At 38.3% G+C, this 19,083-nt stretch overlaps 1 protein-coding gene and 1 long non-coding RNA gene across 2 annotated transcripts in view; one reads left to right on the forward strand and one right to left on the reverse strand.

Annotated features, from left to right (window-relative positions):
• Positions 1 to 302: 302 nt before the first annotated feature.
• LOC118598845 lies at positions 303 to 5,652 on the reverse strand. The gene is made up of 3 exons (XR_004948021.1): positions 5,608 to 5,652; positions 2,372 to 2,630; positions 303 to 937 (listed from the first exon to the last, which is right to left on the reverse strand). It is a non-coding gene; the product is annotated as an uncharacterized LOC118598845 (long non-coding RNA).
• A 351-nt stretch (positions 5,653 to 6,003) lies between these two features.
• LOC112152841 (FYVE, RhoGEF and PH domain-containing protein 6) overlaps positions 6,004 to 19,083 on the forward strand; it is a 16,749-nt gene continuing 3,669 nt past the window's right edge. Inside the window, exons 1-16 of the mRNA XM_024282638.2 lie at positions 6,004 to 6,355; positions 7,502 to 9,239; positions 10,517 to 10,643; positions 10,816 to 10,883; positions 11,545 to 11,575; positions 14,142 to 14,293; positions 14,514 to 14,670; positions 14,821 to 14,908; positions 15,372 to 15,422; positions 15,503 to 15,561; positions 15,637 to 15,708; positions 16,242 to 16,310; positions 16,432 to 16,515; positions 16,593 to 16,672; positions 16,756 to 16,858; positions 16,953 to 17,090. Coding sequence (XP_024138406.1) covers positions 6,346 to 6,355; positions 7,502 to 9,239; positions 10,517 to 10,643; positions 10,816 to 10,883; positions 11,545 to 11,575; positions 14,142 to 14,293; positions 14,514 to 14,670; positions 14,821 to 14,908; positions 15,372 to 15,422; positions 15,503 to 15,561; positions 15,637 to 15,708; positions 16,242 to 16,310; positions 16,432 to 16,515; positions 16,593 to 16,672; positions 16,756 to 16,858; positions 16,953 to 17,090 — 3,027 coding nt within the window. The 5' untranslated portion in view covers positions 6,004 to 6,345. The remainder of the gene's footprint in view (positions 6,356 to 7,501; positions 9,240 to 10,516; positions 10,644 to 10,815; positions 10,884 to 11,544; positions 11,576 to 14,141; positions 14,294 to 14,513; positions 14,671 to 14,820; positions 14,909 to 15,371; positions 15,423 to 15,502; positions 15,562 to 15,636; positions 15,709 to 16,241; positions 16,311 to 16,431; positions 16,516 to 16,592; positions 16,673 to 16,755; positions 16,859 to 16,952; positions 17,091 to 19,083) is intronic.

Below are 19,083 nucleotides of genomic sequence, written 5' to 3' on the forward strand. Positions count from 1 at the left end.
TTATGAGGGGCTGTAAGCTAACAGAACAGCGTGTTTACAGATGGATGATGGGAAGTGGGGAAGTAACTCTGTGCTAACAGCTTAAAGGTGAAATTCTAATGAAGTCCCGCCCAGAAAATGACACAAGTTTTTAAAATTATGCTGAAAAACAGCAAAATTATAGTTAAAACTCCACTGGGAACATTGGGATTTAAACCAAAATTTTATTATTCTTTGAGGCCAAGCTTGTTTTTTACTAAAACTTTGAGTTTGCTGAGTAATATTGAGATCTCACTGATGCTCAGATGACTATTACTATCACTATTACTGTAGGAATTGGGAGTAAACTGTCTGTTGTTCTTAACTTTCTGGTGCTAAATAACTTAATTTTTTAGCAAATCATGCTTTCCTTCAACAACTTTCATTTTTAAGTACAACAAACCTTTATTTTGTGTTTACTCATATAAGACATGGAGTATTTCTGGAGAAATTGAACTCTTATTATTGGCAGAATGTTGGTAGTTTTTACACAAACCAGCTTAAACGGTGAATTCAGGTCAGTGTTGTTGGAAAAGCTTCTTTTCTGATCAGACAAATGCAGCACTCTCATGAATGACTCACAAAGATTTGATGAAAACGCTTAAGCAAATGGAGTAAAAAAAAGAAACCATCCAGGATGACTAACTGACAGAGTAAGGGTGTCTGGGATGTAAAGGAGCAGGTCTGACGTGGCGCTGCAGCTCCACCGCCGCTCTCCTGCTGCCTCAGCTGGACGTCTGTTGTTCTTCGACAGGATCGCTCAGATGAAGCATCTCTCCTCTGTGAGCTCCAGCAGATCATCACAGTGAGTCAGTGGGGGGGTGTGGAGCGACCGCTGGCAGGAACAAGCCCCTGAGGGTGCCATCATCCTCTGCTGCTGCAGTTTGTCAAGACGCTGGTGTACTTCAGAGTTCAGGTCCTGGATCATAAAAGGAAAGCCAGGATCAATGTTTCTGCTTCATTCAAACCCATTCTCGTTTGGGTTGATGTTACAGCAGCAGATGTAGAGATCTTTACAGCTTTGACCCCAGCTTTCATTTTTGAGTCCTGCTGTGAGCCAGAAGCCCCTCCCCTTTTGCTCCCCACAGCAAATCTCCTGCCATTATTGGCTCTATCCCAGAGTTCCAGCGTGAGATCAGGACGGCCTTTTTCCCCTCACCCAAAAACCTGGTTTGCATCATCCAAAAAGTTCTGAAACTTCCTCTTTTTTTTTTAACTTCTTGTTCTTTCAAAGACAAAATCAATATTTCTAAAACTTACTGTGCAGTTTGGGAAAAATGTAGATAACTTTTCCCCCAAATTAACAAGAATCCTCTGATATACTTTTATTTTGAAAAGAAGGAATATTTGACCTTGGGCATATCAATCCACTTGGATTCCTAAGGTGTGATTTATGTTAATTATTATTATTATTTCTCTATTTCTAATAGAAACAATCAGCACTTATTTTTAATTATTGATACTAGATTCACAGTAAAGACTTTTCAATTGAAAACAATTTGCACACATTTAGATTTTTGAGAATTGGTTTATGTTAATGACTTTAATAATTAAAATGATCATTTGCGTTACTTGATTTATTTAAATTATTTTTAAATTGTAAAAACATAAATACTTTCTTATTTTTTTTGATTGCTTAAAATAAAGTATTCCTAATGTAAAAACTAAAAAACCTATAATCAATGCATCATTAATTTAATTAATGATACTGACTGCTTTGATTTTATGTAAGTTATAACATTTAAAGGATCAAAATAGGAAACATTTTCTTTAAAACATGACTTTTAGATTAAATAACAACACTAATTTCCTAGAAAAATGTTGTGCATTAATGAGTCCATTTGTATTAATTCCTGATTTCTCCTCACTTGTACTTCAGATATTTTCAATAAATATTTTTCTTTGTTTATTCATTTTATTCATCAGAATAATGTTTGTTTTATTTTTTTGTACTCCATGTTTGAGAAAGACAAAAAAAAATTAAGATTAGGACTAACTTCACTGAGAGAACTTAAGTATCAAAAATAAATTCTTGTTTGCAGGCTTTTTTTTTCCTGAAAGAGGACAAAAAACAAGCTTACGGAGCAGAATAAACCTGAAGTTATAGGAAAATGATTCTGATCAGATGACAAAACATGAGATGACACAGTGACAGCTGATGAACTGACTCTAAAACTCTAAAAATACATTTTTCTCCACAAACACCATCAATATTTTTGATGATTAAAAGACATAATGACTTTAACAACAAACTCACATATTTGAGCACATAAAACACCTTCCCTGGTCCATCTACGTGGAGCCTTTTGCCATTGCTAAAAAGTTACAGTATCACTTTATCGTGCAAACTCACCATTATTGAGCAGCTCAGCACGGATCTATTTCATGGTCACTTGTGTCGCTTGTGTGCATTTTCCAGTGACCTCTTCGTCTCCTTCAGGTATCAGTTGTCCTGATATGAAGCAGGTGCCAGAGGCCCCACCGAGGACCAGGCAGAGAAGAGAGGACAGTCAGCATCTCTGCCCCTTCTGAACCCGCGGATGCACAGATGCTAACGCAGGCCAGCTGCACGACAGCAGCAGGGGTGATTTTTAGGAGATTCACAGCCACACCTGTTGATGCAGACGGGAGGACATCCGTACTGGATTACTCAGGTATTTGGGACGGGAGGCTGTAGGAGCAGGATGTCTCTTTGTACTGCTTTGAACATGTCAAAAACAATTAATGAAGGTGAAGTCAAAGAATTTATCTTTGTTGGACTCACAAACTTCATCGTATTGATTCCTTTATTAGAAACAAATTTCCTGTATAGTAGTTCAGGGTCGCAAAAGCCACACCGTTTTTTTTGTTTTTTTTTGTTTCACCAAAGCCACATTTGTTTTTTTTGGCAGCAAATAAGGGCAGAACAATGATCGGGAATGATTTACACCATATTTGCTTTAATTTGCTTTAAATTGCAACCCCTAAAATTAGGGAAAAAAGGCTTTTCTCTTTCGTGTGATATATTTTACATTTGTAAATAAAATTGTTTGTATGTCTACAAATCAGAGGTGGGGACTCAAGTCATATGACTTGGACTTGAGTCAGGAATTTGACGACTTTAGACTCAACTTGGACTTTCAAAGCTCTGACTTGTGAACCTGACTTAGACTTTAATATCCATAACTTGGGACTTGACTTGGACTTCAGACCTCTGACTCGGAAAGACTTTCTATTTTCCCCCAAATCCAAGGATTAAAAATTGAGAAAGGCCGCGCCGCCATCTCTCTGTCTGTGTTAGTTTACATCTGTGTGTGGTGTTGGTCCAATATTCAATCAAATTAGGACCACGTTGGATTGATCTGTCAGTCCAACCAATCAAATTGGAGAAAAACATAACTTGAAAGAACTTGAATCTTTAATAGTAGGACTTGAGACTCGACTTGAGACTTGACTGCTTTTGACTTGGGACTTGACTCTGACTTGAGGACAAAGACTCGAGACTTGTAAAAAAATGACTTGGTGGCAGAGATGGGACCTCACAACAAATTACAAAAACTCAGTGAAAACAGATGCAGACGATCAAATAAACACACACGTCTATATATAAAGGACAGCAAACTATCGATTGGTATTATATTAAAAAAATAAATTAAAAAAAGCTTAAGTCCCATCAGTTGTCACGTAGCTCTGTGTGACATTTTTTTTTCCCGCATTTGACACATCCCTATATGGGGAGCGGTGAGCTGCAGACACAGCTGCGCTCGGGAATCATTTGTTGGTTTGATGAAGTTTTATATATTTAAAAGTTGATGAAAACTGATCAGTTTTAAATACTTTACTTTAACACTGTTGATCAAGTGAGTCTAAAAGTGGAAAAGATCTTTTCCACTTTACTCATTTATTTTTTTTTCCAAAATGTTCTTTAGAACAAGCGTCTAACCCATCTTGGTGGATGTTGAAACAGTCGGTAATCTAAACCCTTATCTGCCATTTAGCCCTCCCCCATATGGAGCAGTTGTTGGCCCCTGAATCCCCTGCACGGTGCTTCATGCTCTGCTGAAAGCTGCCCTGCAGTGGTGGCTGGAGGAGGTGCTGCAGCAGCAGCAGCATTACTTCAGCGGTGACAGATCTGAACTCAATGCTGGTGTATAAAACCAGCCACCGTGCAGTAAACAGATTCTCATTCTGCAGCTCTCAACACACACCAGCTGTTAAACAGTAACACTAAAACACAGTAAACCTGACCAGTTTGTGCAGTTTAGCTCACTTCCTGTAGCAAAATCACATTTCCTGATCAAGTCTCTAATCATTTATGGACATGTAGTATTTTATAGTTTTTTTAAGAAAAGATCTGCCACATTAGTAGGAATACAAAGCCTTACTAAGGAGCAAACCCAGCACTCAGCATTAAATTATTTTTTCTCTTTCGGTGCCAAAGTGCTTTTTTTCTGGTGAAGCTTGCAGCAGGGAAAGCCATGAATCTAAAAGCATCCTGCTGCAGCAACAAAATGCTCATTCTGCTGCCAGTGGTGAGTGCAGATCTGCCGCTGCAGGACAGTGCAATCTGTCTGACGACCACTAGGGGACAGCAGTGATGCTTATGTGAATAACTAGGAATCAATGGGTGGTTTTTTTAATGCAAAAAAACCCACACATTTATTTTAGAAAAAATTTAAGACATTAAATTAAAACAAAAAAGGATTTTGTTTTATCCTGAAGACTGTGCAATAGTGAACTGCTGTGTGAAAAATGTATAAAATCAAAAGAAAGACAGAACTCTATTTAAGATCTTGAGTTCCTTAGGAAATATTTTTTCCAGTAAGACAGTCATTATAACTGACAGGATGCTGAAGAGCAGTGTTGTGAAATCTTGCACTAAAAACAACGTGACAAGTGTTGCATAAGGACGTATTCAGCACTATTTTTTATGTGGCATCAAAAAACGTCATCTTTTTATGGTCATCAGCAGAAATATCTTCTCTCTTGAGAATTTCAACTTAAATAAATATGTATGTGTACGTCATATGACTTTCTTTTATGAATCTCTGCCTCGTTTGGCTTTAGCCTTTCTTGTTAGCATGTAACTGAGACAACTTTAAAAGATTTGCAGGTGTAATATTTTCTAGAAAAAGACTTCCTGCTTGTTGGTTAAAGTTTTATTTTTGGCTCTAAATTTGGCTTTGAAAGCAAAAGAAAAAAATACCAACACAAAGACAAAAGCAAAGCACATTCAATATTATAAAGAAAATGAAAGTCAGAGCTCAAATAAAAGTAAAAGATTTAGAGAAAATCCTTTGACTTTAGAATGGAATAAAACTTTATTGATCCCATAAAGGTGAAATTAGCTTATCTTAATACCTTATTACCTTAACCCTTTTGTTTCTAAATATAGATGGTGAAAACAGTTTAAAAGGGCATTTTAAGCTTTTTTAAAATGTGTTTTACAGCCAACCAGATCCTAGAATTCTTATGCCTCATCATAATATCATTATGTCATGAGACTAAAATCTATGAACACTAAATTAACTCAAATTCGTATCAGAATTAATTCAAAACAATAAAAAATGAGTTTAAAGCTTTAGATGAGGGTATTTTCCTCATACTCACATGAAATCTCCAGCTGTAAAATCAGAGTTGAACTGTCAGGTTAATGTGCAGTCAGACAGTAAACAAGATTATTCATTAGCACAACCTCAGGCTCCTATCAGCCTCTCAGTAAAACAGTTTATCAGCACATCTCAACTCTTTGTAATTAAGTACTGGAAATTACCGCTTTAAGAATCTGGTCATGCTTCTTCTTCTTCTTCTTTTTTTTGGGTTTTTGTCAAAAAAAATGTCCTGTCGTCAATCTGATGACAGACAGTCAGCATGACCACAGCTGTGCTTATTAAGTATATTTTAAGTTTTTACTTCCTCCACATGATTGTGTGACACACACCCACATTCACGCACACACACACACACACATTGGCTGCCATTCATAGTCTGGGCCTCTTAGTCACACCGGAGTTGTTAATATTAGAAAGGATGATGTGTGTGGAAGGACGAGTTCCTTCAAGCAGCTACAACAATGAAGTCTGACTTATTTATTTCACTTTAACTGGACTTATTCATTATTTTTCTGAGGGACTGTAATGTGTAATTTTAAGCCAGTTTGAGGTAAATCTTAAGGATTGGGAGTCTGGAGCCCCTGAGGACCTCTAGTGGATCTTTGGAGGAAACTTAAAGGAAGCTCACTTGTTGTATGTCGCGGTGGCGGCGGTTGTTTTGGAGCTCCCCGAGCTGCGCGCTGTCAGTCCGGACATGAATGCTCTGTGGACTCTTTAATGACCACCAGAAGAGAGGATGTACCCAGGTAAGCGAGACACTTCTTCATACTCATTAAAGTCTCGGTTTGACTCCACTTCTTGGCAAATCTTATCAGTAAACAGGATACTTATCTCCTTTTTGACTTTTTAACTTTGTTTTTTTCGCATTGCAGTCAATATTTGGCGCTTTTACCCATCAAAAATGTCGTAAAACCTTAAAACGCCTTCTCTATTGTGTTCTTTTGTCAAATTTGACCAACATTTTTCTAAAATCAACAACATATTTCAATTCTTGATCTGTTTTTTTCTGTTTCTATAACTTTAATTTGAAAAAAACACCTTTTATTTTGAAAATTAAAATGTATCCAGCGTGAGAACAGTGAAGACGTGAAACATCCAGCAAGATAGAGCGTTGTTTCCGGAAGTTCAGCCAGATGAACCAGTTCTGTGCGCCCACTACTCCAACACTTGCAGCCCACCTTGCATCTACATTTGCTCCTCCTCTCCTGCCAGCTGATTACTGCTGCAACAAATGCCACGTGACTTTTAAAACCCCTCACGTGAAGGGCTTTACATTCTTTGCACATTAAGTTATTTTTGGTTTGATAAAAATGCAATTTAAAATTAGATAAAAGGCTCTGGTTTAAGTCCCAGCTCTGACCTTTCAGTTTACATGATATTCTTAAAAACCCTTGGAAGTAGGGTCATCTTGACCCCACAAGCCATTGCGCTGAACTTTTTAAAAGGGATTTTTTAAATCTTCACTTGTGTCCGTGGCAGACATAAAATCCTGTCCACCTTTGCCATGGAAGGGATCACACATCAATATAAGGGTGGGGTCATCTGGACCCCATAAGATGGCACAAGGGTTAATGTGAGGGTTTACTCCTCCAACAGTCCAAAAGCATGGCCCTAGGTGTGCATGTGGGTGTTAGCGTGTGAACCTACAACACACTGGTGACCTTTTCAGGGTGTACCCTGCCTTCGCCCAACATTAGCTGGGTTGGTTCCAGCGACCCCATGACCCTGGGAGGGATTCAGTGGATTTTGAGGATGGATGGATGGATGGAAAAATGGACTAGCCAAGAAAAATTTGGCATTTTATAGTAAAACTTACACTTAATGAATAAAGCTATGCCTCTTTGAAATGTATTTGATCTTCTCTAAATACTCCCAAAATTATCTCTTTTCAGGCACTGGCAAGCCACCTGTGGCACCTAAGCCGAAGTTGCTCATCTCTGTATTATCTCCCGCACCTCCTAGAAAAGAAGCCCTCTTGCCTCCTGTCTCAGAGAAGAAACTCAAACCCGCCATAGCCCCTAAACCTAAATCACTCATCCCTCTCATTGCTGTGGAATCCAAGCCAGCCATTTCAATAAGCTTGCACAATAAATGTGCATTAGCAACCACCAAGACTGTAGGTCTTCTGAACACACAGAATGGAGTAAAAGACAGGGGCCAAAACCCAGATTGGGACAATATCACTCCTGTTTGCCTGTATTGTGATGGGAGCTGCTCTTGTGCTGAAAATGCAAATGGAGTAAAAACAGAAGAAGACCACAAAGTGTTTCAGAGAAACAAGGCAGTGCCAGAAGGACAGGGGAAACTAAAAAATGCCATCTCTAACAATCAGACTTATGCTACCACCCATAAAACTTTCAATAAGAGAGATGCCTCAAGTCCTAACGGGACTGAAAAGGTGACTAATGGAAGGGTGTTAATTCAGAGCTTACTTGACAAAAGGGTTGTCAATGGAACAGCAAAGGCAATGAATGACCCAGAGCCCCGGTCCCAACCCATGTCAGGAACCCCGACAAAGCCCGTCCCTGTACCACGGAAACCCAGAACCGCTGCTCCGGTCCACCAGGAAAAGGCGGTGGGGGAGAGGCAAAACACAGCAGTGGAGAAAGAGAGGGAAGTAGATGCAAAAGAGAGGAAGAAGTCATCAGACGGAAAGGGTGGCTCATCCCTTTCTGTCAGCGCACCTGAGCCAGAAAACAAGCAGCAGACCCAGCCTGCTCCTCCGCCTAGAAAAAAGCCTTTTCTGTCTGAACCTAAAAAAGATCCAAACTCTGCTCTTCGGACTAAAGAGGCGCAGGAGGAAGACACCAGCTGGGACAGCAGCATCTACGACATGGAAGTTTCTGTTGACAAGGAGGACGATAGGATATACAAGGAAGGAGCCAGTAATCAGGAGGTCGGTGGCTTTCTGTTGGGGAGTTTTCGCTGTAGACCTGTCAGGACACCTGTGACTGCAAATGAGATGTTCAAAGAAACTCCAAAGAAGCCTCTGCGGAACCAACCTCCAAGGAAGAAATCTTTCAGGGAGGAACACATGGACACACCAATAGGCCATCAGACAAGGCAAGTCTACACAAATCAGGGCAACGTCTTCAAAAATGGGGGAACAAAAGAACCACCTCCTCCAAACATTAAACCACCTGGAAACTTGAAGTCTTCACACCTCAGCCTTACCAAATCCAAAGCCAAGTCCTTCACTGCTGCGGACATGACTCGCTCTGAAGGCCAGAAGAGGAGCTCTTTCCGAAAGCTGCTAGACTCTAAGCTCACAATAACGATCCTACCAAGACCCAAGTTGACAGGAGGTCAAGGCACAACTCCCACTGTAAATAATTCGGGTCCAAGTTATCGGCAACATCATTTTGATCGGAGAGAATCTTTTCCTCAAACAGGATTTGAACAGAATGTGGATGGAGACCAGTCTTCTGAATCTGATGAGGATGGCAACTACGACACAATAGATCCCTATGAATCCTACTATCAAGGAAACTACATGAACGTGCCTCTGAGGCGGGAGAAGTTTTCTTCAGGCTCTCATTCACACTCCTACTATGATAATGATGATGAAGAAGATATCTATGAGATGCAGGACCCCTACAGCTCCCTGAATGCGCATGCAGAAGATAACAGGTATATACTCCAAATGGTACTAAATGTTTTTTCATAAGGCAACATCTACATTAAGAAACAAATGTATAAAGAGATATGCTAAGCATGCAGCATCAGAAGCAACATTTTCTGCTCATGACTGATGGGTTGCCTCACAGTCATAACAACACCCTTTGACACTGTCATTGTACCTTTGGTTGTAGATTCTTGTCAGGGGAGTTGGACGAGTGTGGTGGCATGAGTGCAGTAAAGCAGATGGCCTTTCAGTATTCTTAAAACATAATAGCACAGGCCAAACTAACACCACACAACATTGGTGTCATCTGCATAACATTGTTGATGGTTTCTGTTTGATGAGGGGGTTTCCAACACTTGAGCTACTCTACATGTTTATGTTGTGGCTCTATGAAGCAGCACCTTTTCTTAACAAGCCAGTTCCTTTAAGGGAATTAGGTTTGTCACACTAAAAGCAAAATTATTTATTTAAGAGAGCGCTTGAAATTTTCTATTTTTCTTTTGTAAAATACCACACTTCCACCTTGCATTGCTGTGATATGTAAAAAAAAAAAACTTGGATTTACACTTGACAGGTTTCATAGTCTTCTTTGAAAGTACATTTGTTGAAATTTAGCTTAACTGGAACTATTTGGATCAAATTGAGTTGAAAAGTCTGACATATTTAGACTTTTTTTTCCTGAGTTTGATTGCACTTGACATCCTGAAAAACAGAAAAAGGTCAATCTCAATGTAGACTTATAGCTCTCCGAACCAGTTTATTGTTGCACAACTACGTACAGTCGCAGTGAATGGAAACAGTTAAAAACAAGTCCTTATTTTTCACAGTGTTCTTAGAACTGCAGGAATTCTTTTGGGCATAGCTTTTTCTTCTGTTAGGTAACACCTGCTAAAAGTCAGAAAAAACAGAAGTATAAAGTGCTCGCTCTTCTTCTGCAATTTAAAATGCAAAACAATATATTGTAAATTTACTGTCCGGCTGGCAAACAGATACCAGTCAAGCAAACTCTTTCTGCAGCTTTGTTTAGAGAGGCGTCATGTTTTGTACTGTGCCACTCCCTCTGGGGATTACCTAGCATCTTAGATATTCAGTGCAACTTTGACACACTTTTCCTCATTCATTCAGACAAATAATCAATTCAAAGTTTTTAAAGACTTCTTATACCATAGCAAGAAATTGGTTCTCTTTTTTTTGTAGTCATTGCAGTCATGTTTCTTGTGGTTTTTTAATATTTCTGTCAACATTTTCTGTCCATTTAAAGTAAAAAAATCCCTTTTGACAGAACCGACTTGGAGCAGGCTTACCCCAATGAAATCTTCTCGGATTTTGAACTCGAAGCGAATTCCTCTGAAGAGGATGACGGTGACAATAGTTCCACCTCAAGTAAAGGCGACCCTGAGCTTGCAGAGGTTGGTACAGTGAGGAGAGCGTATTATGAAAATCAAGTTCCTCAAAAAATATTGTTTCTTTTGATGCACTTTAGGGGTTTGTAATGAGACCCCGTCTTTGTCCTAAATTGGTGTAGATTATTCAATTGAATTAAAAAAAAAAAAGTAAATTTGTTTTTGCTTCTTTTTTTAGGCACAGAGTGAAAGGACGAAAAACAAGATACAGTACATCGCCAAAGAAATCATGACTTCGGAGAGTGTGTAAGAGTCGCTGTTTTTTAAATTAATTTATTTATATCTAATCATTTATATTAAAATCTCACACTTTTGACTCAGGTTTTGAAGCTTACTGAAAAAAGTTATTATGTAAAAAAAAAAAAACAGTAAAAACTTTAAAGCAGGTATGTCCAAAGTCCAGTCCATGGGTCAAATGCAGACCACATTTAAATTTCCACCAGCCTGCAGGTTCCTGTCATTTATGTCTGCTCTTCAAATATGAAGTCATTTTGGTGGAAATGTATTTAGATATTAATTTTTATTTTATGTGAAGAAATTAAAAATATCAAATTGCAATAAATATTTAATTTAATAGTTCTTTAGCATTTAAAAAAGGCAGGCCCTCAACACATTATTTTCTCTGCAAATGTTTGGACACCCCTGCTCTACAGCAAATATAAAAGTGAAACAATACAGGATGTAGTTAGGGGAAAAAAATCATTGTTTAGGAAAACAAACGTCTGTGTCACTATTAAACACACATTGAAGGTGTTAGGACTACAGACAACCTCCCATGCTTTACAGTTAAAAAGGTAGACAAACTTTTAGTTTAAAGAAGAACTAAGTTACTGTGTTTAGGAATCTGAATATTTAACTTCCTCATAGTAACTATGGTTGCGTTTTGTTCCATTTGTCCTCTCTAAAGGTTTGTTGATGTCCTGAAACTACTTCATGTGGTAAGTCTGTTCCTGCATGTCAGGCTGTTTATTTACATCAAAATCCTCTTGTGTTTGCTGTAACCACAGCCGTGGCCTGTGTTAGTTTGTTAGCAGCTGTTTGAAAAAGTGCTGTCTCGTCTGAGCTCAAATTCTCCATATGTTTTTCATTCAGTTTGACCCCTCAAACTGGGTCACACTACTTACTTTTTGCTCACATTCTTCACGGTTTTCTCAGTCTGTCAATGCAAATGCAGTCCTGAGGAAAATCTTGATTCTGTTAGAGACCCACTTTGTCTCTTTTTGTATACAAAACTTTATTTAGGACATATATAGGATTTTGTTTTATTTTTTAAAATTTCTCTTACTCAAAGTGCAGTAAACGGCACGTGCTCAAAGTTGCTGGTTTTTGCTTTAGATCTTTGTTTTAAATAATAATTTTAAAATAAATTTTAAAAATTCCTTGTAATTTTTTTTCTCTAATATTCCTTGTCATATATCACCACTGGCAGAACAAAATAGTTAATTTACGTTACAAAAATGATTCATATGATGCTAAATGAGGATCAAGCTGAAGAAGAGTTTGAGATGGGCAGTTTAAACACAATTCTGATTATAAAATACTTACATTTAATTTACATTTAAAGGATTTTTGGTAATGGTTTCTTTCCACACCAAAAAACATATTTTGTAGAGGTGTAGGGAAAAACTGATATTGCCATATTTCATTTTTTGATACTTGTATTGATTTAAAATTGCTGACAAAATAATATTTAATTAATAATGATGAGCATCTTATTTTTTTCTACATTGCAACCAAAGCAACAATAAAATCTCATGAGAGCCAGCTTGTGTTAAATGTTCAGTCAGCCTCATGGTTTTTGTTGTTATGAGACCCATCCCAAATTAAAACTAAGTAGTACTAAACCGAAACTCTGTGCCACGTTGCTGCAAGTATCATATAAAAACAAGGGTGGAGTTTCAGTCAAAATGCTGTTGTTGAATCAAGCAAAAGTTCTGCTGAACTTCACAGAAAAAGATTCAGAATTACAGAAGTACTGTCTTTGCATATATTGTGATATGTATTGTACTATGAGACATGTATCACGATACTCAAACTCTTACCAACACACCCCTGGTATTTAAGGCTCACAGTTGCATTTATAAAGCGATTAAGCTTATCAGTGTATTTTTTTAGTGTTGGAGAGACCTTATCAGAATTATAAAAAGCATTGTTTTTTTTAAGAAACAAAAGGTCACTTAACAACAAGTGATACATTAACTTTCTTCCGATAGATGGTAAACTTTAAATGTAAAAACAGTGATGTGTGGGTTATGTAATATGTTGATTTCTAACAGGTGGGGTGGAAGATAATGAAAACATACTGACCACTAACCACTATGTCTATTCCTTTAAGTCAAATAGTGGCTCAGCCATAAAGTGAAATTATTTTGTTTGGATTATTTATTTAAAGGCATGAAAAATATGTGAAATTATAAGGAAAACACATGTGTAAACACATTAGCTGAATCTGTTTGCTGAAGGTGAGGAAGACTCCCAGACAGCTTTTAAAAGAGGCCGAGACAACTGTTTAACATCTGAGGTAGTGTATCCACAAACAGTCAAAAACACTTTAAAGATAGTTTTAAAAATGCTTTTTAAGACACAAGATAAAATATTTGGCAATTCTGCTAATGTAAGTTAGTCTAGCAAGTGTAATACAGTTTTAGCAAATGCAAAAACTGAGTATTTTAGGGAAAACAGTTCACTGAAAGCTGAAAATAGAAATACTTTATAGGGCTTAAATGATAACTATGACTAAAACTTCCAAGTTATGAAGGAGCTGAGGATTTAGAAACCTGGGTGATTAAAATATTAGAATATATGCTGCAAGTTTTGGAAGAATGTTAAAATAAAGTTGTCTAAATGAATGCTAAAATAAAGGTCAATTATGTACAGTGATTTCTAGAAGGAGCTAAAATATGTTTGATGCAGGAAAAGAGTAAAAATGAAATTATGCTTAAGAATTAGCAAATAAAAATTAATGAAAGAACATGTTTCATTATAAAGTGAAAAAATTGTCATTCTGAATGGTGCATTTTCTTGTCGTCTTCATTTACTTAGTGCTGTCAGGTTTCTGTCTTTTCTCACGCATCCAGATTTTTTCTTCCAAATTCGCCACATGCTCATGACAAACCGTCTTCTTACGGTCAGCTGTCGCAGCAGGAAATGTTTAGACATCAACTGTGGAAGTTTCTCTAAACTATTCAGTCAGGATTTTTTTTTTTTGCCACATGTTCCTGTAAACCTCCACATCAAGACTCCACAACATCAGAGGCAGGAAGTGCCTCCTCAGCCTTTTCTGCTCTTGTTTTAAAGCTGACCTGCAGCATCTGAGCTGTGTGAAGGAACATTCATGCTACTTTGAGTTAGCATATTTTAGACTTATACACTGTAAACTGTAATATCTTTTAATAATTTTGGTTTGTCAAGAAAAAAAGGATAAATGTACCTAAACCACATCAGCTACTTTTACGTCTAAGTTCCCCGGGTGATTTTTTTTTTTTTTTTTTTTTTAACCAACAGGACTTCCGTGAATCAGTGAATAAAGCGTCTAGTTACAATGGGAAGCCCATAATTGAGGAACGACTGCTCAACCAGATCCTCTACTACCTTCCGCAGCTGTATGAGCTTAACCAGGACCTGCTCAGGGAGCTGAAGCAAAGAGTGGACAACTGGTATTGCAAAAAAAATGAACTAAAAAGTATTTCTTAAATTCATTTGTTCCAGTCACATCTTTTAGTTTAGAAGTTGTAATTGCATGGGGCCAGCTTCCCGCCTTATTCTATTTTATTAAAAAATATGCCATATGTGTACTTATATTTCCTTTTTTGGAAATAACACACACTTTTGACAAAAACTCATATTTTCTAGTAATTTTGACCTCTTTTTTGTCAGGGATGATAACTCCCAGATAGCAGACATTTTTCTGAAGAAAGGGCCCTATCTAAAGATGTACTCCACATACATCCGTGAGTTCGACAAGAATGTGGCTCTGCTGGAAGAGCAGAGTAGAAAGAACCCGGCATTCGGCACGGTCGTCAGAGAATTTGAGGTAAAGCATCTCGCTCAACCTGTTCTGTTTCTTTTAGCGGAAGTACATCCTTTGGTTCTTTGAAGTGTCTTTGTTTTTTCAGAGTACAGGACGTGCCACTGGATATGATATATTTGATCAAAGTTTTTGTTTTTTCCCCCTTGATGTTAGAAAAGTCCTCGGTGTGCCAACTTGGCTCTGAAGCACTACCTGTTGAAGCCCGTCCAGAGGATTCCTCAGTATCAGCTGCTGCTCACAGGTAAAAGAAGCATCTCCTTAGAAAACTATTATACATCTAAATATATTTAGTTATTTTAGACTTGATTTTTCTACATCTATGACCCAGGAAAGTGGATTGTTGTTGCCAAATTGTGCAGCCTTTGATTGCATGCGTTAGACTGCCCTCTGCTGTCCAAAAAGAGGCTCTGATTTGTTGCTCTGAAAAAGATTCAAAGAGCTCAAATCGGATTTGGTGACATAATAGAAGGTTTTGTAGGCCGTGTGTTTTGTGCATAAAATGCCCCACAGTAACAAAACGTAGAAAATGTTCTCAGTGTTGATCTTGTGTAACTGATTTATGTAAGAAAATGTACTTTTCATCCCGGATTTCTCATTCCTTTATGGAATTTACTGCTTAAAACGTTAAAACTTTCAGTCCAAGGGGGGATGCATTCGATTACAGTGCGGGTTCCAAATATAAAAGATATGCAATTTTATTTCAGATTACCTAAAAAATCTCTCTGAAGGAGCAGATGGCTACGAAGAAACCAAAGGTAAAGCCACCACCTTATCAAAATGTTGACAGAATATAGTAATATGAGGGAAACACTTAAAAATGTGTTTATTCTCCAAGCGGCCCTTTCTCTGGTGAAAGAAGTTGCAAATCATGCAAATGACATCATAAAACACGGGGTGAGCGCAGATTGAAGCTCTATTTTGCATTTAAATTTGTGATTTATGTTGCTGAGATTATCTGTTTTGTTTTAGGACAACTTCCAGAAACTGATTGATGTGCAGCATCGTCTAAATGGCAATCATCAGATAATCCAGCCTGGACGGGTTAGCTCCATTATTCTGGATTTTTCTTATATTTAGTCATTAGGGCTGCCACGATTAAAATAGCCAATAACTATTTTAACAGTCAATAAGTCTTTTTTTTTCAAAACTACAAGGGTTTTTTTTAAAGTTTTTGTTTTGAGACTCCACCCCCACATGTGTTGTTGCTGCCGTGTGCGTTCCTAATCTAAAACCACACACAGATGCTTACACGGGAATTCTAAAACCACGTATCCCTTCAACTTCTGGAATTAAAAGTTTACTGGAACTGGATTCTCCGTGCCCTTCTCTCTGACCGGAGCTCTGACTCAGCTCAAACACTTCAAGTTTAAAGCTAAGATGTGTGTTTACGCATGATCCGATTAGTCGACTAATTGAAAAAAAACAACTGGTGATGAGTCGACTATGAAAATAATTGTTTGTGGCAGCCCTAAGAGTCGGTATAGAATATTCAGCACAACATTTCTGACTCCAAGCGGAGTAATCACATTTGTTTGAGGACTGATGTTTACACCGTTCTTGTTTTTGTGCTCCAGATCTTCATTAAAGAAGGTGTCCTGATGAAGCTGTCCAGGAAAGTCATGCAGCCCCGGATGTTCTTCCTGGTAAAATACTCATTTATCTTTTGTGTTCTCGTCTGCAACCAAACTATCAACAAGTTTTAGGAAAGTTATTGTTTGATTTCCCTAAATCCACATTTTCAGTGTGTTGTCATTTGTCCTTCAGTTTAACGACATTCTGCTGTACACCAAACCAGTTCAGACTGGCCAGTACAAGCTGAAAAACATGCTGTCTCTGGCTGGGATGAAGGTAAGAACAGATTATCCGATATTTTGTTCAGATTTGCAGCACAGGACCATCGTTTTTCACAATTCTAAACTTTACAGGTGAGCAAACCAAATCAGGAGGCCTATCAGAACGAACTCAACATAGAGAGTGTGGAGCGTTCTTTTATTCTATCTGGGAGGTAATGACCTTTTTCAATGTCTTTTTACAGTCTGTTGCTCCATCTTGTTAGTTTGTCAAATGTATGTTTTGTCTCTCTTGTAGTTCGGCTGCAGAGAGAGATGAATGGCTCGATTCAATCTCAGCAGCAATCAATGAATTCACCAAAAAGAAAATTAGCTTTTTATCTGGAAGTTCTCCAAATGACGTAAGAAAACTCCAAAATCTTTGTTTCAGCAAAAGTGATTAATGTAAACATGAATAAAAGTTCCTTTACACCTTCTTGTTTTTCTTTCATTTAGGCAGACGTGAGGGACGGTGCTCCTTTGGGATCCAAGGCCCCCATCTGGATCCCAGATCCGCGCACCACCATGTGCATGATTTGCACGTCTGAGTTCACCCTGACGTGGAGGCGACATCACTGTCGAGCGTGTGGAAAGGTGCGGTGACAGAATCCACCAAGCAGATAATACATGCTGACTGGCAAGCGTCCAGGAGTGCTAAAAGTGATTGATCAAAGTGCACAGAAATGGCACCAAGTTAGAACACCCCTCCCCCTCATCACCTGCAGATGGGATTTCCTAAAGTAAGCTCTGACTTGAAAGGAGGAAAAAAAACAGCCAGTGCTGCTAGTTTGTAAATCGGTAAAACCTTCCTGCAATGCGTTTACTGGTGAAATTTACTTGACGGAAGCCAAACACGGGCTGCCTTACTTCTTTTTTTTAAATGATTGTTTTCTCGTGATGACGAGATGATATCTCATTCGTTTTATCGAGAAAAGATCATCAATAACGAAGAATGAAGCGTCCCCCCTCTTCCTTTCCAGCACTAAGACGCCGAGACTTCACCTGTTAAGTCTCTTTATTTTGTAGTTAACAACAAAAACAGCAGAAGAACATTGCACAAAAGTTGCCCCTCAAAGGTCTCTTAGGCACCAGCCCTCCTACCTTTATTTCCCTCCAAACAAACAGTTTGATTGACAGAACCTTGGGCCAACGAAAATATGCGAATGCTGCGTTCACTGATCTCCAAACATCAGCGGACCCAAACAGCCTCTCTGCCCAACTCAGTCCGCTACTATGCTTTTAGTCATTTTTACACAATCCGCAGCAAAACAAAGCAGTTTTTCAGAATAAAATTCAACACTACTTAATCAATCAATTTTATAAGGATCAGTACTGATGTTCAACATTTTCTCTGATAACCTGCTTTGTTTTTGCTGCTGATGTCCGGAGGTCAGTGAACGCACCATGCAGAGATGCCCTGGGTTCTCTCAATCAACCTGTTTGTTCGGGTGTTTTGGGAAACAAAGGGAGGGGGCTGGTGCATGAGATGGAATTAAGAGGTTTAAAGAGCATAGATCCACCAATAGATAAAAAATAGACTAAAACCAACTTTTGTGGAGTGTTCTTCTGCTGCTTTTGATATTAACCCCAAACTAAAGGGACATAACGAGAAAACGAACTTCGTTTTCTCATTATAACAAGATAGTGGATCTCGTTACAACAAGAAAAAAAAAAAAACGTAGGGCGGCCGTTTTCAGCTTCCTTATGCTGGTGAGATGCTCTCCATCTTTTTTTTTTTTTTGGCTGAAATGAGTTTCCTCCTTAGGGGGCTCCCTTAGAGAAAGGCTGAGAAGCTCAGAAAAGAGTCGCTGCTTCTCCAAATTAAGAGAAATCAGTTGAGGTGGCTCGGCATCTAGTTCAGATGCCTTCTAGGTGACTCCTCGGGGAGGTGTTCCAGCCATGTTCCACTGGGCGGAGGTCTCGGGGAAGAACCAGGACATGCTGGAGAGACTACGTCTCTTGGCTGATCTTGGAACACCTCGGGGGTCTCCCGGGAGGAGCTGGAGGAAGTGATCGGGTAGAGGGAAGTCTGGGCTTCTGTGCTTAGACTACTGCTCCCGCGATCCGGTCCTGGATGAGTGGAAGAAAATGGATGGATAATTTGAGCTGTGGATCTTATTTTTTTTCTATGATTTCATAATTTACTCTCTTTGGTTCCCTTGTGCTATTACCCTGTTGTCAATCTGCACTGAGGTTTACTTTAAGAGAAGTTTAATTTTCAGGTGGTCCAACGTTTGCTTGTTTGATCGTCAGGAGTTCAGCTGATCTTTTCCTGTTTTCCAGCCGAGTGTAAACCAACAAACTCTGGTGTGGACCAAACAGCCCAGTGTGAATGCATCATAAGTGTCCTAGTTACAACACAAATAGGTGTAAAAAGAAAAAAAAAATGAAAAAAGCCCAGATAAATACAATATTTAAACAGAAATACACAGAAGTTCACACATTTGTGCTTAGAAATATAAAATGATATAAAGTAAAATGCAAGTACTGTTTAATTAGTTAGAAAAAAATGGGTAAAAATGTTGTCAGTATTATCAGTCAATAAATGTAAGTGTTCGTTCAATGATTTCATTCAAGTATTTGTATA

Source organism: Oryzias melastigma, linkage group LG6 (assembly GCF_002922805.2).
Source record: "Oryzias melastigma strain HK-1 linkage group LG6, ASM292280v2, whole genome shotgun sequence".
In the NCBI taxonomy this organism is placed as follows: Eukaryota; Metazoa; Chordata; class Actinopteri; order Beloniformes; family Adrianichthyidae; genus Oryzias; species Oryzias melastigma.